Source organism: Sardina pilchardus, chromosome 3 (assembly GCF_963854185.1).
Source record: "Sardina pilchardus chromosome 3, fSarPil1.1, whole genome shotgun sequence".
Classification (NCBI taxonomy): Eukaryota; Metazoa; Chordata; class Actinopteri; order Clupeiformes; family Clupeidae; genus Sardina; species Sardina pilchardus.
Genome location: NC_084996.1, coordinates 24,116,744 through 24,138,162, shown reverse-complemented (window position 1 = coordinate 24,138,162; position 21,419 = coordinate 24,116,744). Strand labels below are relative to the sequence as shown.

General features: G+C 42.0%; 1 protein-coding gene and 1 long non-coding RNA gene across 2 annotated transcripts; both read left to right on the top strand.

The window, feature by feature from the left end:
• The first annotated feature begins 585 nt into the window (after window positions 1-585).
• LOC134077119 (uncharacterized) lies at window positions 586-1,634 on the top strand. Its single transcript, XR_009938652.1, has 3 exons — window positions 586-730; window positions 882-1,032; window positions 1,574-1,634. It is a non-coding gene; the product is annotated as an uncharacterized LOC134077119 (long non-coding RNA).
• Window positions 1,635-1,807: 173 nt separating this feature from the next.
• Window positions 1,808-19,507, top strand: LOC134075947 (cartilage matrix protein-like). The gene is made up of 17 exons (XM_062530974.1): window positions 1,808-1,817; window positions 1,976-2,094; window positions 2,845-2,987; window positions 3,657-3,807; window positions 3,959-4,109; window positions 4,631-4,690; window positions 6,756-6,818; window positions 9,040-9,158; window positions 9,269-9,411; window positions 10,118-10,268; window positions 10,387-10,537; window positions 11,809-11,847; window positions 12,766-12,944; window positions 13,578-13,978; window positions 14,091-14,187; window positions 16,872-17,055; window positions 17,227-19,507. The coding sequence occupies exons 1-17, from the start codon at window positions 1,808-1,810 to the stop codon at window positions 17,376-17,378; spliced, it is 2,313 nt and encodes a 770-aa protein (XP_062386958.1). The 3' UTR covers window positions 17,379-19,507.
• The last annotated feature ends 1,912 nt before the right edge of the window (window positions 19,508-21,419 follow it).

The window sequence follows — 21,419 nt, the reverse complement described above, 5'->3', positions numbered from 1 at the left end:
TGGCAACCAAATGTCCTTGTTTTAAAGGAAAACTCTGACAACTTTTAGCATACAGTAGTGAGCCCTGACTGCTTGCACAAACACTGGATTCATACTGTTTCTTCACAATTAGGGAGTTGAAAACATATTGTGGTGTCATGTAAGGTCCCTGTTCATGTTGTACAACACTTGGAATGATGTGATGTGGTGTCATTCAGAGTCACTGAAAAGCTTTCAACTCCTGCACTAGGCTAACGTCCTTTATCTGATTTATGAGCTGAAAGGTGTATCTTTGTCTGTTGATTATAAATAATGTATAATAGTACAGTCTGTTGTCAGGGAGCGTACCTATGTTCCCCAGGTCCTATGTTCCCCACTTTGTATGGGACTGGGGAGCATAGGACCCTTTTTTTCTTAAGTTATAAAAAGGGTCCTATGTTCCCCGCTTTTCCAAAAAAGGGTCCTATGTTCCCCGGTATGTATTGCACCCGGGGAACATAGGACCCTTTTGGGAAAAAACGGGGAACATAGGACCCGGGGAACATAGGGATGACCCCCTGTTGTCATTTGAGTATATTCTGAATCTACTCATTTCCACAGGGACACCCTGTTTGATTCTTCTGCTGGAGCGAGACCTGATGCCGTTAGAATCCTCATTGTCCTCACAGATGGGCAGTCTGGGGATGCTTCAAGCTATCCCAGTGTCACGGCACAGGCTGATAGCAAGAACATTACTAGATACGCTATTGGGGTACGAGCTCCCATATGTTCATGTTCACTGTTTTGATGTTTATCCACTGCACCTTAAAGCACCGCACAGGCAGTATTTGGCCACTCTGTTGATTCCGTGATCTTGGTGTGGGTAGCACTCTGTACAACTAATTCTCTTCCTTATGTGGCAGATTGGAAGTGCCTTTAGCAGTCAGTCAGCCCAAGATGAGCTCAGGAGTATCGCATCTTCACCAGAATCAGACTTTGTGTTTAGAGTGGACAACTTTGAGGCACTGGACAACATCAGCAGCAGACTGGAGAAGAGCATCATGGTCATAGAAGGTCTGTAAAGCGTTGCAGTCAATAGCACTTGCACATGCACTTGCCACCAAAGAATGGACCTCTATACCTAACAAAAGATTATGGCGTTCTGGTATAACAAAATAAGGACTTAACTAGTTAGCATCTGTTATGCTGGTCGCACTAATACAGATACAAAGCTACATTAACTGCTAACTGATTCACCTTGGTGATTTAAGTAGTGTCATTTACCTCATTGGCTTGTCACATAATTTGATGGGCCATCACGTCGGCCAGTTAAACCAATCTGCTGGGCCTCGAAGACCAGGAGTCTCCATCTGGTACGTGCGCCAACTCAACCAGAAGAGTAGCTGGTCCCTGGGAGCCGTGTGAAAGGGCTTCATTAAATGAAAGCTGTCAGGCTAGGCTAGTTGCTATCTAGAGATATGTTTGCTTCTCTCTGCCGGGTTTCTGTTCCTTAGATGTGACTTGCTCATCAGTGGCCAGTAATCTCATGGAATATTAAAATGTAGACACTTTTTACCAGATAGTTCTACTTTTACAACAATATCTTTGTCTACAGGGGTGGTCCCTACAACTTGTTCACCCCCTACACCTGAGCCACCAATCCCTACAAGCCAAGGTAAGAGATATTGTGTTGTAATTTATATGAACATATCTCAATAAATATCAAGGATTAGGCACGTGTACCAGATGTTACATCCACAATTGTCTTTGCCTACAGGGGACTCTTGCTCATCCTCAGCTACTGAACTCTCAAACCGCACAAGTCAAGGTAACAGAGTACACCTTCACCATGGCACTTTGTCAGCTACACACTGCATGCTTTTCATGAATATGTCTGTCAATCAACCACCTAAACAATTTAACAGACATCAAACGATGTAAACAAAAAACAACACATTTTTGAATATATTCCATGTTGGAATCATGTAAGTTTATCCACACAATGTTTCCTCTTCAGCGGCTGCAGATATTGTCTTCTTGCTGGATGGATCCGGAAGTGTGGCGGCACACCAGTTCTTGGTCATGAAAACATTTGTGAAAAATGTGACCAGGAGTCTCCTGGAATTTAACACCTCAGTGAGTCTGACTATTGACTCAATATCATTGTTCAAATTTGGGATTGGGGAATTTGTTCTGGAAATTTGGCTATCACGTCTGTTAGTTACGTTAATAGTTCTGAAATATCCTCTAATTTGATGGTGATGTCAGGTGACTGCACGCCATAGTTTGGCCTACCATTTAGACTTTCAATGTACACATAAACTCACATCAACACGAATTTACGAAAATAGAAAAAAAAAACATTTGCATGTAAGCATCTCAAGTAGGCTATTACCACACACAGTCATACATAATTCTTGTTATTTAATGTTAGATTGTTGCACCGTTTTTACGTTTGTTGGAAGATAAATGAACGTATCAGACTTAGGCTATAGCTTACTCCTACATCGGCCATGCCAGTTCTTTGCTAGTTGTGAGAGTCCTACTGTGTGCTGCCTGTGCAATAATATTTTGGGTGTCACTTAAGCAGCCGTTTGAAGAAAGTGTTTGAGTAAGAACATGAGGAATCCTGTTCCTAATGAGAAGTATCTGTTAAGACACTCTTAGCCAGTAAGGAGAACTCTGGAGCACTCGTAGATCTACGAGTGTTTTCACAGCGCTCTTAAGTTACGATGGTTTCAGGAAGCAGTCGTCAAATCTTAAGACGTTAGTAAGAGGGACTTCTTAGGCTTACAATGCTTTCAGGGAACTCAGCCCAGATATCCAGTAACATTTCCTGGGGACGTCACGGCATCTGCTGAGTTTGTGATGTTTTTGTCTCTGCAGTTTGCCTTTGCACAGTACTCCAGTGGAACCACCATCCACGTGAACTTTCATCAGTTCCAGAGAACAGGATGGGAAAACCAGGTGGACAGTATCAGCCAAAGAGGAGGAGGCACAAGTACTGCTGGTGCTATCCAGACAGTTGTGTAAGTCTTAAATGAAGATTTGTGTAGTCAGGCCTAAGTCCTTTATCTAGTTCAACTACCCTGTTAAAGGTACCATCAGCCATTCTAAGCAGTTCCTTACCAGTAACACGTATGATCACTTTCAGCTAATATCTCCTCATAATCTACCAGCTTTCCATTCCATGAGCTCACTGTCAAAAAGAACTGTCTTGGTGCACTGACTGGGAACGGGAAATCACCAGCCAATCACCAAACGGGGAGATAATAGTTTGGAGAAATGGTCAAAAGTTTCTCATTTTAAGACGTCTGATCAAGACAAATTTGCTGACCGTACTGGCAACCAAATGTCCTTGTTTTAAAGGAGAACTCTGACAACTTTTAGCATACAGTAGTGAGCCCTGACTGCTTGCACAAACACTGGATTCATACTGTTTCTTCACAATTAGGGAGTTGAAAACATATTGTGGTGTCATGTAAGGTCCCTGTTCATGTTGTACAACACTTGGAATGATGTGATGTGGTGTCATTCAGAGTCACTGAAAAGCTTTAAACTCCTGCACTAGGCTAAAGTCCTTTATCTGATTTATGAGCTGAATGGTGTATCTTTGTCTGTTGATTATAAATAATGTATAATAGTACAGTCTGTTATCATTTCAGGTATATATTATGAATCTCTACTCATTTCCATAGGGACGCCCTGTTTGATTCTTCTGCTGGAGCGAGACCTGATGCCGTTAGAATCCTCATTGTCCTCACAGATGGGCAGTCTGGGGATGCTTCAAGCTATCCCAGTGTCACGGCACAGGCTGATAGCAAGAACATTACTAGATATGCTATTGGGGTAGGAGCTCCTATACGTTCATGTTCACTGTTTTGATGTTTATCCACTCCACCTTAAAGCACTGCACAGACAGTATTTGGCCCCTCTGTTGACTCCGTGATCTTGGTGTGGGTAGCACTCTGTACAACTAATTCTCTTCCTTATGTGGCAGATTGGAAGTGCCTTTAGCAGTCAGTCAGCCCAAGATGAGCTCAGGAGTATCGCATCTTCACCAGAATCAGACTTTGTGTTTAGAGTGGACAACTTTGAGGCACTGGACAACATCAGCAGCAGACTGGAGAAGAGCATCATGGTCATAGAAGGTCTGTAAAGCGTTGCAGTCAATAGCACTTGCAAATGCACTTGCCACCAAAGAATGGACCTCTATACCTAACAAAGGATTATGGCGTTCTGGTATAACAAAACAAGGACTTAACTAGTTAGCATCTGTTAGGCTGGTCGCACTAATACAGATACAAAGCTACATTACCTTCTAACTGATTCACCTTGGTTATTTAAGTAGTGTCATTTACCTCATTGGCTTGTCACATAATCTGATGGGCCATCAGGTCGGCCAGTTAAACCAATCTGTTGGGCGTCAAAGACCAGGAGTCTCCATCTGGTACGTGCGGCAACTCAACCAGATGAGTAGCTGGTTCCTTGGAGCCGTGTGAAAGGGCTTCAGTAAATGAGAGCTGTCATGGTAGCTAGCTGCTATCTGAAAGGCACAAGAGCCTGTTATCACACACAGAGTTTACCGATTTCATAAATTGCAATAGATGTAAAGATGTCTCAGGGAATATTAACGTTTTACCAAATACTTTTACAATATCTTTGTCTACAGGTGTGGTCCCTACAACTTGTTCACCCCCTACACCTGAGCCACCAATCCCTACAACCCAAGGTAAGATGTATACTTTTTGCATTGTTTTGATGCTTAATACATACAATGTCTTCTTCTTACAAAATGTATAAATACCTCTCTCAGTCAATGTTCACCACCAGGAAAGCTCTTCAGATCCACTGAAGATGTTGATACTTTGTTCAAACATCACTTTCACCGGCCAGAATATTGATAATCATCAATGCTACATTCCTCATTGTTATATTGAGCCTAATTGTAGTGAATCAGTGCCGTGTAAATCCAGAATTCTTCTGAGAGCACAATTTGAATTTGCTCAGCGAGTCACTTTGGCAATTAGTAATGATGCTCATTACCCATGCCCTTGGAGCCGAGCTGCACCAATTACATCATTGTATCTAATATAGACGGGCCAGATGAGAGCTGCACCAATCACATCATTGTATCTGATATAGGCGGGCCAGAGGTGAGCTGCACCAATCACATCAGTGTATCTGTCATAGGCGGGCCAGAGGTGAGCTGCACCAATCACATCAGTGTATCTGATATAGGCGGGCCAGAGGTGAGCTGCACCAATCACATCAGTGTATCTGATATAGGCGGGCCAGAGGTGAGCTGCACCAATCACATCAGTGTATCTGATATAGGTGGGCCAGAGGTGAGCTGCACCAATCACATCAGTGTATCTGATATAGGTGGGCCAGAGGTGAGCTGCACCAATCACATCAGTGTATCTGATATAAGCGGGCCAGAGGTGAGCTAAACCATGGAGGTATTAGGCGCGTTCAAGATGGCTGCTCAGCACAAAAACTGCGCAGCACAAGATGCACGTGGTTAAAAATCTGTCCACGATGGTCTAGATGGGTGTGTTTTCGACTCGGCAGTCGGTATCACATGGCCCCCACTTATCGCGGGAGCAAGGCGTGGCCAGGCGGCTGCTGAGCAGCGGCGCAGCAGACCCCTAGGTACTGCGGAGCCTAGATCCTGCCTTCATGACTTCAGGTCTATGCCCTTATTGGCTTTTACATCCCTGACGTATGTGCAAGTGTTTAGATGCCTCTTCATATCCACAAGGGTCCATGCGGGTCCGTGCCTCATGTTTCGTCACATGGTCAAGTCTAGACTACGGGAAGTAGAGAGTGTACAACTTCATAGCAGCGTTTGTATCCCCTCCCCTGCTGTCACCGGCAGCTCTCGTTGCTGCAAGAGGTAATTTGGAGTTGAACTTGAACGCGCCTTTTATAAGAACTGGAGAAAGTGAACAAGTCCCGCCCCCATTCATTTCAATGGGAATGCTAGGCTAGTGAAAAGTGCCAAAATTGAACGATTTTTTCAACATGGCGTTTCAAGGGGCTTGTTTCCGGTGCCGTTTTACTTAGCCAATTAAGTGGCAGGTTACTGATTGACGTAAGGTACAGAAGGAGAGCTTTTGCCCACACTTAGCTCGTGCATGAGCTGAGAGTGGAACAGCCACCAATCAGCATCTGATCAGCATGAGGAGAATCGGCACCGGACATGATGTACTTCTGGAAAATTGCTAATCGGCGAAGCTAATCAGTCAAATCCTGACCCCCTGAGCTAAACAGATGACGTCATTGCAGCAACGTCGAAGTCCAAAATAAATCAGTAAACATTGGTGGAAGTGTCACACATTCAATTGCGTGCTGTGGTATTTTCAAATGCCTGCTTGGTGCCATCCCTCGACTTGGGCCATTTTCATTACCCATAGTCAGACCCAAAATCTTTTGTAGATTTTAGTCTGGATTTCCAGGCTAGCGAGATTTGAGCTTTTTGAAGCAAATTCATGGTCACAAACATGTGCTGTCCAATAGTATTTACTTTAAGGTGAGTGATTTAAAAAGTGTACTGTAGAGTGCTATCTTTATTTCAAAACTATATTCATTGTTGTGAAAATTCAGCACCCTGTCTAGTTCAGATTCTGAGCATTTAGCATTTTTATTTAAATATATTTTATGAATTATAATAAATCTAAAGATATAATAGATACTTTATTGATCCCCAAGGGGAAATTCATCATATTTGAATATTAAAGTTTAGTCATTTGTACCACACATTCCCACATCTGCAATCATATCATTTCCTACAGGGGGAACCTCTGCGCCATGTGTGCCTGTGTCCACATCTGAACACACATACCATGCAAGCCAAGGTAGGAGCTGCTACGTATTCATCACATCAGTACACTATGTGATCTAAACTGTGTATGCAGTCATTTCCGGTGTTACCCACATTGTGCATAAGCCGCAAGACAGTGTTTTATGCAGGTTAAAAGAAACAAAATAGTAACACCATATGAACTGCCCCTGCCACCTCATAGCTGAAGAAATTTTGCAAAATCACTGTATACTGTAAGCTGCAATTACAGTACTTACATGTTGTTTTTGTACTAAATACACTTCTCCCAGCATTCCTAAATACCTCTACCAGTCAGTATTCACCAGCAGCATAGCTCTGCTGCACTATGGTCAATGCTACAGTCATACAGACACTCTGTTGAGCTCTGCTGCACTATGGTCAATGCCACAGTCATACAGACACTCTGTTGAACTCTGCTGCACTATGGTCAATGGCACAGTCATACAGACACTCTATTGAACTCTGCTGCACTATGGTCAATGCCACAGTCATACAGACAGCTATGACTCTACGGACAGATTTCATAGCAATCACATTATATGACATCAGTCATGACAATTCCCAACCAATCAGGATGCAAGGACTTCATAACATTTGGGTCTATCAGACCTGTCTTATCAGGCGCAAGGATACCAGTTTATCAATCTGTGTTTATCTATGTTGTTGGTACTGTAGCTATGTGAGATACACATGGTCTAGAGATAATGATGTTGATGATAAACTATGGCCGGTCTGTGACAAGGAGACTGTTGGCTCCGCCTGCAGGTCATGTTGTGAAACTGAGTCATGAAACTGTTAACCAACAGAGAGGGAATCAAAGTTATGAAACTGACAGGGACAGGAAGAAAGCCAAAACTTTACAGGACATTTTTAATACATTTGTCAAAAACAGAAGCATTACACAGAGGGTCTGTGGTGGTTCTATAACACAAAGGAACATGGAGCAGTGAGCTGTGTGCAGAACTCTTGACTAGTATGGAACATGGATTAGTGTGCTGTGTGCAGAACTCTTTACTAGTATGGAACATGGAGCAGTGAGCTGTGTGCAGAACTCTTGACTAGTATGGAACATGGAGCAGTGCGCTGTGTGCAGAACTCTTGACTAGTATCCAGTCCAGAGGTTGTAGTCATGTAGTCATGTAGCTTGGCCCCACCCGCCTGGTACCTCAAAAGCAGCTTTTACTTTTGTATGCCTTTGAATGTCTTAATTTCGCTTTTTCATATCATTCACCTCCAAGTCAGATAGAGTACAACATCTGCCTATATTTATAAACATTTATTAAGTGGAGTAGAATTACTGCCCTGCATTATCACTGTCTATTATCATGTATTGCACTACTACTTACCACTAACAGATTCCTTTTAATGTTGTTGGCTGTTTTACTCTCGTAAGATCTGTGCTCAGTCCGATGTGTACAGCACAGACAGTTCAGGAACACTTGGACACATATTTGAAAAGGCATAACAGCAATCAAGACGCTTAGACATTTGATGTAACCTCATTCAGCAAAAACACAGTTTACAAAGTAACTGTCCTCTTAACATTTTGCGAAGTGCAAAAGTGCTAATTTAATTTCTCTTGGTCAAAATGAATATATTCTAAACTCAGTCCCACTCATATAATAATAATAATAATAATAATAATAAATTACATTTATATAGCGCCTTTCAAGATACTCAAGGTCGCTTAACAAGAGTAGGAGTGGGGAGGGTGGGAGGGGGTGGGGGGCTAAGAGGGGTAGGTCAGAGAGAAGAGGTGTGTTTTCAGGTGCTTTTTGAACATTGACAGGGAGGTGGCAGAACGGATGGGAGATGGTAGGTTGTTCCATAGGGTAGGGGCAGTTACGCAGAAGGCCCTATCACCAAAGGTCTTTAGTTTGGTGCGGGGAATGGTGAGTAGATCCTTGCCTGTGGAGCGCAGGGACCGTGATTGGGAGTAGGGGTGGAGGAGATCAGTAATGTACTTGGGTGCCAGTGAGTGTAGTGATTTGTACGTGAGGAGGAGGATTTTGTATGTGATGCGTGCTTTGACAGGGAGCCAGTGGAGTTATTTCATATTATAACTGTTGATCATCTGTAATATCCAAACACAGTCCCACTCATATTATACCTGCTGATCCTCTGTAATATCCAAACACAGTCCCACTCATATTATAACTGTTGATCATCTGTAATATCCAAACACAGTCCCACTCATATAACTGTTGATCATCTGTAATATTGTCCCTTCTCAGCGGCTGCAGATATTGTCTTCCTGCTGGATGGATCTGGGAGTGTGGCGGCAGCAGACTTCATTATCACAAAAACGTTTGTAAAAAATGTGACCACAAGTCTCCTGCAGTTTAACACCTCGGTCAGTCTGATTCCTTCCTGATTCAATACTGTTTTTGGTTCAATAGCTTACATTTCCAGAGGACATTGCTCTGTATACTGAATTATTATTGTTTTTTTTTGTTTCTGCAGTTTGCCTTTGCACAGTACTCCAGTGGAACCACCATCCATGTGAACTTTCATCAGTTCCAGAGAACAGGATGGGAAAACCAGGTGGACACTATCAGCCAGATACGAGGAGGCACAAATACTGCTAGTGCTATCCAGACAGTTGTGTAAGTCTTACACTCATATGAACCTAATACTTTTATCTATTTTAATTGCCTCCTTGAAATCCTGCACTGGACTTGATACTGTACCACGTAAATCATATTTTTCATCAAAGTGTAAAAGTTATTTATTTTTTCTTAAGTCAGGCATATATAAACAAATGAATATATCTGTTATTTATAAAGCGATTATAATAGTATGTGATTATGCAAGGTACATCATCAATCTATACTAGTAGGTAGCCTTTTCGGTGCTCACAGTCCAGGACCACAGGATCAGAGCAGCTGGCTGGGCTACTTCAAAGAGACTGAACCCAGAGATGACCGGAGCACTCAGATTACTTATGAACTTATTTTATTGTGGTGCACAATCGACTGACGTTTCGACGCACTGCGTCTTCCTCAGAGTCAAAAAGGAGGAAGAGGAAGACACAGTGTCGATTGTGCAGCACAATAAAATAAGTTAATAAGTAATCTGAGGGGTCCGGTCATCTCTGGGCTTAATCAATCTATACTAATTTATCTGCATGTGGAATTGCAATGAAATCATTTATCTTTTGTATAAACTGAAAGATGTACCTCTGTCTGTTGATTTTGAAGAATGCTGTAAACCTCGGCTCATTTACACAGGAACACCCTTACAAATAATGCATAATAGTCCAGTCTGTTATCATTTGAGGTAAATATTATGAATCTCTACTCATTTCAACAGGACCACCTTGTTTGATTCTTCTGCTGGAGCGAGACCTGGTGCCCATAGAATCCTCATTGTCCTCACAGATGGGAGATCTTCAGATGCTTCAAGCTATCCTAGTGTCACGGCACAGGCTGATAGCAAGAACATTACTAGATATGCTATTGGGGTACGAGCTCCTATTCTTAAAATACAACGTCAGACTTGTCTGGGTGTTATGTGCAACATCTTCCATAATAATATCCTCCATAATATGTGACCTGCCAATTCTCTTCCTTATGTGGCAGATTGGAAGTGCCTTTAGCAGTCAGTCAGCCCAAGATGAGCTCAGGAGTATCGCATCTTCACCAGAATCAGACTTTGTGTTTAGAGTGGACAACTTTGAGGCACTGGACAACATCAGCAGCAGACTGGAGAAGAGCATCTTGGCCATAGAAGGTAGGAATGACATTTGGATTCACCATCGCTTGCTGACTTCGGCCATAGTCAATGAGCTGCTCATGAGGGTGGCTGGTAGATGTAGCCCAGAGGGCTTCTGCTGAAACAGAACATCCTGGTTATGAAGGAAAGAGAGTGTCTTGGTCACCATGGAAACCATGGAATCTCTCGAGCCGTATTCCAGAGTCATGGCTGTTGCCTATGGGTGAGGAATCTCTCAAGCCGTATCCAGAGGCATGGCTGTTACCATAGACTGTATAGACTCTATGGCTGTTGGCTATGGTCGAGGAATCTCTGGAGCCGTATTCCAGAGGCATGGCTGTTGCCTATGGTCGAGGAATCTCTGGAGCCGTATTCCAGAGGCATGGCTGTTGCCTATGGGTGAGGGAGAGCAGAAGATGAAGTGTGCTCTGCCTTAAACAGGCTGTTGCCTATGGGTGAGGGAGGGCAGGAGATGAAGTGTGCTCTGCCTTAAACGGGCTACAGATTGTAGATCAGTGAGATGGTTCATCAGAACACCACTTCATTACTCCTTTAGCTAACGTTTTTATCCACAGCAACTTTTCTGCCTAATGTATGCGAGCCCAGCTACACTACTTGGGGCAGCCGTGGCCTACTGGTTAAGGCTTCGGGCTTGTAACCGGAGGGTTGCCGGTCCGATCCCCGACCAGTCCACGGCTGAAGTGCCCTTGAGCAAGGCACCCCTCACTGCTCCCCGAGCGCTGCTGGTTGGTTAGGCAGCTCACTGTGTTCACTGTGTGCTGTGTGTGTTCACTAATATGGTTAAATAGGGTTAAATGAATTAAACGAATTTCCCTCACGGGATCAAAAAAGGATACTTACACTTATATACCTCTGCCCCTTCACATACTCTCAAAGGTGGCTCTACTGTATATAACACAGAGAACTACAGTAAGGTAGAGTTCGGAACACTGTTGCACTGCCAGAACGAGGTGGAACATTCTACTAGAAATCGATAAATAAAATTATGGTCAGTCAATTTAATGTCCATTTCTCTGCCTGTGGAAATGTCAGAATCAAAACTGTTTGCACGTAAGTAAGGGTTTTAGTGACCCTTTCAGACATATTTTAGAGATACAACAAATCCATTCTTTTCTAGGAAATGTTAGTGTAACCTTTTAGATTGTTGAAAAAAAAAAGCATCAGCTTGGTCAAATGATGATACAGCCTTTGAGTCATAATTTTAAATGCATACTGCACAATATATATTTATATGTACCTGACATTCACAATCACATCTTTATCCACAGGGATCACTAGAGTTTGTTTACCCACAAACACCAGCCAAGGTAAGATCATTTACATTTGCAAACAAATGCTGCCCTCATGTCCCTTCAGAGACATTAAACCTTTACTGTTGTTTACATACTGCTTATATGAGAAATGAAGATACTATACTTTATTTTGTTGTTTACATTCTGCTTATTTGAGAAATGAAGATACTATACTTTATTTTGTTTTTTACTGCTTATTCGAGAAATGAAGATACTATACTTTATTTTGTCATGCAACAATGTTGATAGTCATTGAAGTTGACTTATTTTATTTGGATAAACATCTGCCAAATGGATGAATATATGCTGGAGTGAAATGCCCCAATGTCACACTAAAGTCATTCCCCATGAGTTCTCCTCATAACGGTCTCACACAGAGGTGCTACAGTATGTCTGGCTTTAGAAAGTGAAACCATGAATTGGTTCTACTGTACCTGTACATTTAACTCAGGTGATTCCACTAACAGCTGATCTACCTGACTGAAGATGTGTGATCCTAGAATTACAATCAGCTGGTTTAAGGGAATGGTTGGAACAGATAGGGAAGCCATCATCTCCCACATCTGCGCTGAAACAATGGTTCTCAAATAATGTGTATAAGAAGATGTAGAAGATTTGAAGAGATGTACTCTCTGTTGTGGTCTCCTTAGTGCCTAATAATGTGTATAAGAAGATGTAGAAGATTTGAAGAGATGTACACTGTACTCTATGTTGTGGTCTCCTTAGTGCCTAATAATGTGTATAAGAAGATGTAGAGGATTTGAAGAGATGTACTCTCTGTTGTGGTCTCCTTAGTGCCTAATAATGTGTATAAGAAGATGTAGAAGATTTGAAGAGATGTACTCTCTGTTGTGGTCTCCTCAGTGCCTAATAATGTGTATAAGAAGATGTAGAGGATTTGAAGAGATGTACGCTATGTTGTGATCTCTTCAGTGCCTGCTTCACATGTCATCTGTACGGAGAAGTTCATGACCTTTGAGCTGGAGAGAACAGCTGCCATTGGGCCCTTTGCAGACCGCCTGCGGCTCAACGACCCCAACTGCACCCTCTACTCCAACGGCACTCACATGCTGGCCAACATGTCGCTCTCCGCCTGTGGGACCGAAATGGAGGTGAGGCATTCCCACTTGCTTTCAGGCTTATTCCACCTCTGGTTTAGACATTCCCACTTGCTTTCAGGCTTATTCCACCTCTGGTTTAGACATTCCCGCTTGCTAACAGGCTTATTCCACCTCTGGTTTAGACATTCCCGCTTGCTTTTAGGCTTATTCCACCTCTGGTTTAGACATTCCCGCTTGCTTTCAGGCTTATTCCACCTCTGGTTGAGGCATTCCCGCTTGCTTACAGGCTTATTCCACCTCTGGTTTAGACATTCCCGCTAGCTTACAGGCTTATTCCACCTCTGGTTGAGACATTCCCACTTGCTTTCAGGCTTATTCCACCTCTGGTTGAGGCATTCCCACTTGCTTACAGGCTTATTCCACCTCTGGTTTAGACATTCCCGCTAGCTTACAGGCTTATTCCACCTCTGGTTTAGGCATTCCCACTTGCTTACAGGCTTATTCCAACTCTGGTTTAGACATTCCCACTTGCTTACAGGCTTATTCCACCTCTGGTTTAGACATTCCCACTTGCTTACAGGCTTATTCCACCTCTGGTTTAGACATTCCCACTTGCTAACAGGCTTACACGTATTTCACATATGGTTGACTGACTCGTTTTTTGTCTGTTGGTCTCTCACAAAGGACGATGGAGAATATCTCATTTTTAAGAATGAGGTGATGTCTTTTGATGACCCCAATGCCATCATCACCAGGAGACACGAAGTGGAGATTGAGTTCAGCTGCAAGTATCCCAAGAAAAGTGGAGTGACCATTCAGTTTGAAGTCCACAGACCTGCCCACTCCTTCAAACAGAAAGGCTTTGGTTCGTTCACCTACCAGTTTGAGTTTTTCCAGTCAGCTCAGTTTGTGCAGATGATGGACCCAAAGACCTACCCACTGGACTTCAGCCTGGGAGACATGATGTACTGGCAGATTGAAGCCATCTGCTCTGTCCCAAACACGGAGCTCTTTGTTGAGTCCTGCATTGCTGCACCTAGTGACAACCCGAGTGAACCTCTCTCCTACCCCATCATTGAGAATGGGTAAGACTTCACCTGCTCTCACTTTCACATCATATATTATCAAATGTATTGTACAACATTGTTTTGATTTGAATATCTCCCCTCCTAATATGGATTCTCTCCCCAACTGAAGATGTAAGGTGGATGCGACTGTGCAGACATACTCCAGCCACAAGTCTAAAATCCAGCTGGGGATGAAGGCCTTCAAGTTCCTTGGAGTGCACAACCAGGTCAAGATAAGAGCTTAGTGCCCATACATGTTATTCTGTAGGAGACTTGTCAGGAATGTTGGCTTCAGTTACTGGCTGACCTAAGTGCAGAGGAGTACACTATAACGTGAGGTTACTAAGAGCAGAGGAGTACACTATGAAATGAGGTTACTAAATGCGGAGGAGTGTACTATAAAATGAGGTTACTGGCTGATCCAAGCGCAGAGGAGTATACTATAAAGTGAGGTGACTGATTGGACCATTGGACACCCCTGCATGAGAGGGTCAGATTTAACCAGTTAGAATTTTGCACTGAAATGACTGAGATGCAAATGTGTACCGCATGTGTCCAATGTCTTTCAACAGTTTCACTGTTTATAGCACTGAATGGGCCTACAGTATTTCGCATGAAGGTCTTGTATATCAACTAGTGGAGAAATGTGGTATGGTGCCCCCTATCTATCTCATACAGTAGGATCTATAAGGTGACCCCATATCTGTCTTAGAGGATCTATAAGGTGACCCATATCTACCTTATAGGGTCTATAAGGTGACCCCCTATCTACCTTATAGGATCTATAAGGTGACCCCATATCTGTCTTATTCGGTTATTAAATGATGATGTAATAATGGGATAATAAATATCTTTCCGGGTCCAACGGCTTTCAAACTCACATGTTATTCTCCATAGACAGTAAAATAAACTATTATTTTCCGCTATTCTGACTAGCCTTTAAGAAAATTGTCATCTTATTACAGTGCATGAAAATGCACTGTACTGTTCTTCCTCGGTCTTCTTCTTATTATTCTTCTTCTAACGCACGCAATTCAGCTTCAACCGCTTAACGTAGAAACTCCATTCAAATTTTGTCGCGTAGGTCTTACTTACGCGATGTGGGCTTTGTATTTTTCAACTTTGTAACTTTTATACTTTTTTAACTATTAGTTAAAAACTATTACAATTTCCCCCATAGACTTAACATTGCTCATTATGACATCACGGCAGCAATTAGAATCTTACGCCAGGTGGCCGGCCACCTGGGCACCAACTGTCAGTTTCTCTGGCTTTAAGCATACAGTCTCTCAGAAGACTACATATCCTGTTAACTGTTTCCTCTGTCCACAACTGTTTCAAAATAAAAGTCCTCAACGCAATAATACACTATTAAATCATTTTACCATTGAAACTACTCAACTATTGAACTGTTCAACCATTCCAACTGTCAGTCATCATCCACTATGCCTCCAGTCAACTACATGAAACCTCCATGTACCTAGCAACCAACATAGCAACCATTAAAATTAAGTGTTTATGACCGTTTCCATAGTAACCAACATGATTATACTGCAGTAACTTCTTGTTTCTTGATAGTGGCCACCATGGATACCCTAGCAACAAATGTTTCAAAATAAAAGTCCTCACTAGCAAGTTAGCTAGTTAGCATGGTTAGCATTGTTAGCATAGGTAGCATTTTTAGCATAACTGCAAAAAATCATCAACTAAGTTAGCTAATCAACCTGGTTAGCATTATTAGCAAATTTAGCATTGTTAGCATAGTTAGCATTTTTAGCATTACTGCTAGAAATCATCGGTTCAGTTAGCTAATCAACCTGGTTAGCATTGTTAATAAAGTTAGCATTGCTAGCATAATTAGCATTTTTAGCGTAACTGCTAGAAATCATTACCTAAGTTAGCTAATCAACATTTTAACATGAATAGAAATCATTAGTTAAGTTAGAGCTGGAATGTTTCATCTTTAAACTGTCTACCTTCACACTATCAACTCTCTGTAAACTATGCAACCACCATGTTTACCCTAGCTACACCTTAGTAACCATATCTACATTATCTATCTATTTTTGCATTTTCATGCACTGGTAATTCCTTGGAATTGCATTTCTAGTTCGGACTTGTTGCCTCAACCTAATCATATCTATATTTTTCGCGGAAGCCTGGACGTTACCCATTAATGTATCATCTGGCTGCATAGCTACAGTGATTACTTTGTTAAAGTTTTGCGATTTTGTTTTAAAACCGCTAAAACGAAGGTGGTGATGACAATGTTTACAAGTCGCAAAAAAACGTCTGGCTGCGCTAATAAACTAGCAAGATCAAGATGCAGGGTCTGGGAACTCACCGTAGTCAGGACTCAATCGGAGGGGAGGGATAAACAGTTGTCTTTCAAATTCCATCTCCGCAATAGGATAACGCTAAACGAATCATCTTCTTGTTTTCAAGTAGCAGGATGCGTAACCTTCCCTCTCCACGCAATAGGATAACGCTAAACGAATCATCTTTTTGTTTTCAAATAGCCGGATGCGTTACCGTCGCAACTTCTGGTCGCATGTCCGTCACCATTATGTTAAGCCCGCCCACCGACTTCATACACGCTGTGATTGGCTCGCTTGATTTTCCAGCTCTCAGCTCCTAAGCTCTATGGATCGTGCCTAGACTGCCCCACCAGCCAAATTACATTTGCTGCCGCTAGGGGCGTCTAGATTTCTAGGCTACTAATAAACGTCTTTTCACAAAATAGCTGCTGGGTCTGTGACGTCGGACTTAACAACCGAATAGGATCTATAAGGTGACCCCATATCTACCTTAGAGGGTCTATAAGGTGCCCCATATCTACCTTAGAGGATCTATAAGGTGACCCCATATCTACCGTATAGGGTCTATAAGGTGACCTTATGTGTGTGTGCAGGTGTTCATCACCTGCTCAGTCGTCCTGTGTAAGGTGGGCGTACCTGGCAGCAGGTGTTCTCAGGGCTGCACCAACAGCTCCGTGTCAGGGCACCGGATCAGCAAGAGGGAGACGCCCGTCCAGACCGCCAAGCACTACATCTCCCAGGGTCCCCTGCGCCTCCGACGAGACCTGGCCAGCTCAGGTACGGAATCGCTCCGTAGCTAAGTGTGTTAAAGCAACAGCAGATTACAATGAGGGCAACTAAAATATCATCCTTCTACTAAAATACAATTTCTCACATGTTCGCACAGCATTTGGGACCTCAAACTGTGCTTCAGTCTAAGAAGAAACTTGTACTTTCTCTATTTTGCAGTTTTTTTGCAGGCCCAGCCCACTGTAAACCTGAACCTTGTTGTTGTCGTTGGGGGGCTCCTGGCAGCCGTTGCTATGGTGTGTGGAGTACTGATCTACAAGACTGGAGGTTCAAAGGTCAAATATCAGAGAGTGCCCTCCCTGGACATTTGAAATGACATCTTTCATTAATCACAGAGTGGATTGCTCCTGTTATTGCTGCCTATGCTCCTTCACACATACAATAAATGTCAGACACAGGGGTTTGCTCTTCATATAGCAGCAATGTATTGATAACTGCTTGATTTTGAGATTCATAAGGGATATGATCAACTGATCTCACTCAAAAGGGGAGAATTAGTAAAGCGCTAGAGATGGTTTATCTCAATGATCTGGGGATGTTATGGCAATAGCTTCAGTTTTTTAAAAGCGAGATGCATTTAGATACACTTTAGATTGAGAAGCTGGTTTTATTTAGAGATATAGGTATACCGTCATTCACTTCATTGCATTATTACATAAACAATATTCTCAGTAGGGATGTAACGATACACTCAACTCACGACTCGATATGGATCACGATTTTTTGTACACGATACGATTTTATCACAATTTTTTTTTATATATTGATGCTGTTTGAAGAGGTTGCTCCAAAGAAAATCAAATTGCACCACTCCCTCTCCTTCCAAAGTATTACGTCCTATAGCCTACCTCTCCTCTTAAAATAAATGGCAGGCCCTACTGTTATATGCTACATCATTATAGTTGTTCAAGTGCACACACTAAATGGAGAGCTAGGATTAAAATTCAGACTGTGCCTTTAAATAGGTGACTTTTTCCATCTATCAGCACAATGCTACAGTAAGCCATTTCCACTAAAGAAAATCAGCTCAATATTATGTGCCAGACTGATGTTTACCAAGCATGCCAACATGTTAATCTCTTAGCACTATCGTCATACGTTTTCTCATAGTGAGATGGCTATCCCGAAATATGTTCTGAATGGCATGGGGCGCACGGAGGTGAACGGCGGGACAAACGCGAAATGACAAGGTGTTAACTAAACAATTGAGTAGACCTAAGGTCGACAGGCTTTGTGGTTAAAACGATGAAAACCAGTAGGTTAGTCTGTCACAGCTAACTTCGTTCAAGCACAGTAGCTTAGACTAGGTTACACACGCAGAAATTAAAAGTCAATATCAGCATCACAAGATTGCTGTCATTATCGGAAAATCCAGACACGTCAAACTGGACGCGAACGCGTGGCAAAAACAAAACAACTTCATAAATGATGTCTCTTTCAAACCTTGAAAACACCACATTAAAATCCAAGCATTTTCAAGGATTTCAAGCACCCATACGAACCCTGACACACACACACTCTAGTTCAAAGTTGTTGCCTGCCGTCGTCTTCCCTCGTTCTGTGCCCCGTACCTAGTGACATAAGTCACGTGACTCATCGCGATTCATTTTTTCTATCAACCGGTGCGAATCGTCACGCATTTGTATCGATTTTTATTCGTGTCACGATGCATCGTTACATCCCTAATTCTCAGGGATAATATACTTACAGTATATTATACTTATACTATATACTACCTTATTATAGTGTATATAATAAGTATATATAACAGGGGTCGGCAACCTTTGAGACCTCCAGTGCCAACTTCAAAATTTCTAGTCAATGAGTGTGCCACTATCAACAATAATGGTTAAAAAACACACAAACAACGGGAATATACTTCTACAAATTTTGAATTTTATTTTACATGGAAAATGTGCTAATAAAATAAAATGTTAATTATTATTATTATTATTGCCATGCATAACAAACGAACCACAACATTTTATAGGCAACAGCAGGCCTATTTTACTGAACAGTGTGGGCTGAGGCTAAAATGAATCATAAGCTATATGTCTCAATTAAAAGGTATATCTTGCCTACCAGTCAGTGTGATCCCCTCCCTTGCTTTTCTTGGCTGAGCTTTTTTATCTGGGGTTCGTAGTTTGTCACTTTGTCACTCTGAGATTTTTTTTTTTTTTTGCTGATGCTGGTGGTGCGTGCCAGTGATTATGCCTTGGCGTGCCAGCAGTGGCACCCGTGCCATAGGTTGCCTACCCCTGATATATAAGTATAAGTATATAGTACATAGTATATAGTATAAGGTAGTATAAGGACTGTTTCCTGCAATTATTAGGGGTTCTGATGTTCTGATAATAGCTTCTGTTTCTATGGTGAGATGAACTATTCTGATTGTATTTAGATTAATGGGTATACTGTCCCTTACTTCACTGTGTAATGAATAAATGACATGCTCTCTATTTTACTTTGTTGTGACCGTTATTGTCTGGGGATGAGTTCATGTAGGGTTTATTTAGTTCATCAAATTAACCCAACAGTTTGTAATGTCAATAAAGAAAAATTCCACTGATCATAAAAAAACAAGTTGCTACTGACAAACTGAATACATTGTAGAAGGTATAGGACCTGCTAATTCTATTCTTCAAAGCAAATCAAACTATGACTCATAAAGTAAATGGTGTTTATTTCTAATGTAAACATTCAGCACTTTCATGAAAAATGTGTAAAATACTTTCATGTTGATCGTTTTTATATGAAGTGCTTATTTACCCATCTTTGCTCTCTTGCTGCTATTTATAAAAGCCTGAATAATATGAGTGGCCAGAATGGTCCATGTGCCACTTATCAGTTCAATAGCCTAATACAGATGGCCAGAATGTTTTATAGGATGACTGAACTGAAGAACTGAACTTTGCAACAACCAAACTCTTCTTGTAAACGAAGGTTTTAGATGCAGCTGTTTACTCCGTTCAAAAGAAACTACTCATCCACATGTGTTAACCCTGTTGGCGTCAAGCATTCCACGTTTACTCAGTTCAAAAGAAACTACTCATCCACATGACATCTGTTAACCCTGTTGGCGTCAAGCATTCCACGTTTACTCAGTTCAAAAGAAACTACTCATCCACATGACATCTGTTAACCCTGTTGGCGTCAAGCATTCCACGTTTACTCAGTTCAAAAGAAACTACTCATCCACATGATATCTGTTAACCCTGTTGGCGTCAAGCATTCCACGTTTACTCAGTTCAAAAGAAACTACTCATCCACATGACATCTGTTAACCCTGTTGGCGTCAAGCATTCCACGTTTACTCAGTTCAAAAGAAACTACTCATCCACATCTGTTAACCCTGTTGGCATCAAGCATTCCACGTTTACTCATTCAAAAGAAACTACTCATCCACATCTGTTAACCCTGTTGTCGTCAAGCATTCCACGTTTACTCATTCAAAAGAAACTACTCATCCACATCTGTTAACCCTGTTGTCGTCAAGCATTCCACGTTTACTCAGTTCAAAAGAAACTACTCATCCACATGACATCTGTTAACCCTGTTGGCGTCAAGCATTCCACGTTTACTCAGTTCAAAAGAAACTACTCATCCACATGACATCTGTTAACCCTGTTGGCGTCAAGCATTCCACGTTTACTCAGTTCAAAAGAAACTACTCATCCACATGACATCTGTTAACCCTGTTGGCGTCAAGCATTCCACGTTTACTCAGTTCAAAAGAAACTACTCATCCACATCTGTTAACCCTGTTGGCATCAAGCATTCCACGTTTACTCATTCAAAAGAAACTACTCATCCACATCTGTTAACCCTGTTGTCGTCAAGCATTCCACGTTTACTCAGTTCAAAAGAAACTACTCATCCACATGACATCTGTTAACCCTGTTGGCGTCAAGCATTCCACGTTTACTCAGTTCAAAAGAAACTACTCATCCACATGACATCTGTTAACCCTGTTGTCGTCAAGCATTCCACGTTTACTCAGTTCAAAAGAAACTACTCATCCACATGACATCTGTTAACCCTGTTGGCGTCAAGCATTCCACGTTTACTCAGTTCAAAAGAAACTACTCATCCACATCTGTTAACCCTGTTGTCGTCAAGCATTCCACGTTTACACAGTTCAAAAGAAACTACTCATCCACATGACATCTGTTAACCCTGTTGGCGTCAAGCATTCCACGTTTACTCAGTTCAAAAGAAACTACTCATCCACATCTGTTAACCCTGTTGGCGTCAAGCATTCCACGTTTACTCAGTTCAAAAGAAACTACTCATCCACATGACATCTGTTAACCCTGTTGGCGTCAAGCATTCCACGTTTACTCAGTTCAAAA

Bases quoted from the DNA above. Each gene is read 5' to 3' on its own strand.
- LOC134075947 (XM_062530974.1), top strand. The intron at 2,095-2,844 runs GTGAGTCTGACT...TTGTCTCTGCAG, and splicing joins TCCTGGAATTTAACACCTCA to TTTGCCTTTGCACAGTACTC. The intron at 6,819-9,039 runs GTAGGAGCTGCT...GTCCCTTCTCAG, and splicing joins CACATACCATGCAAGCCAAG to CGGCTGCAGATATTGTCTTC.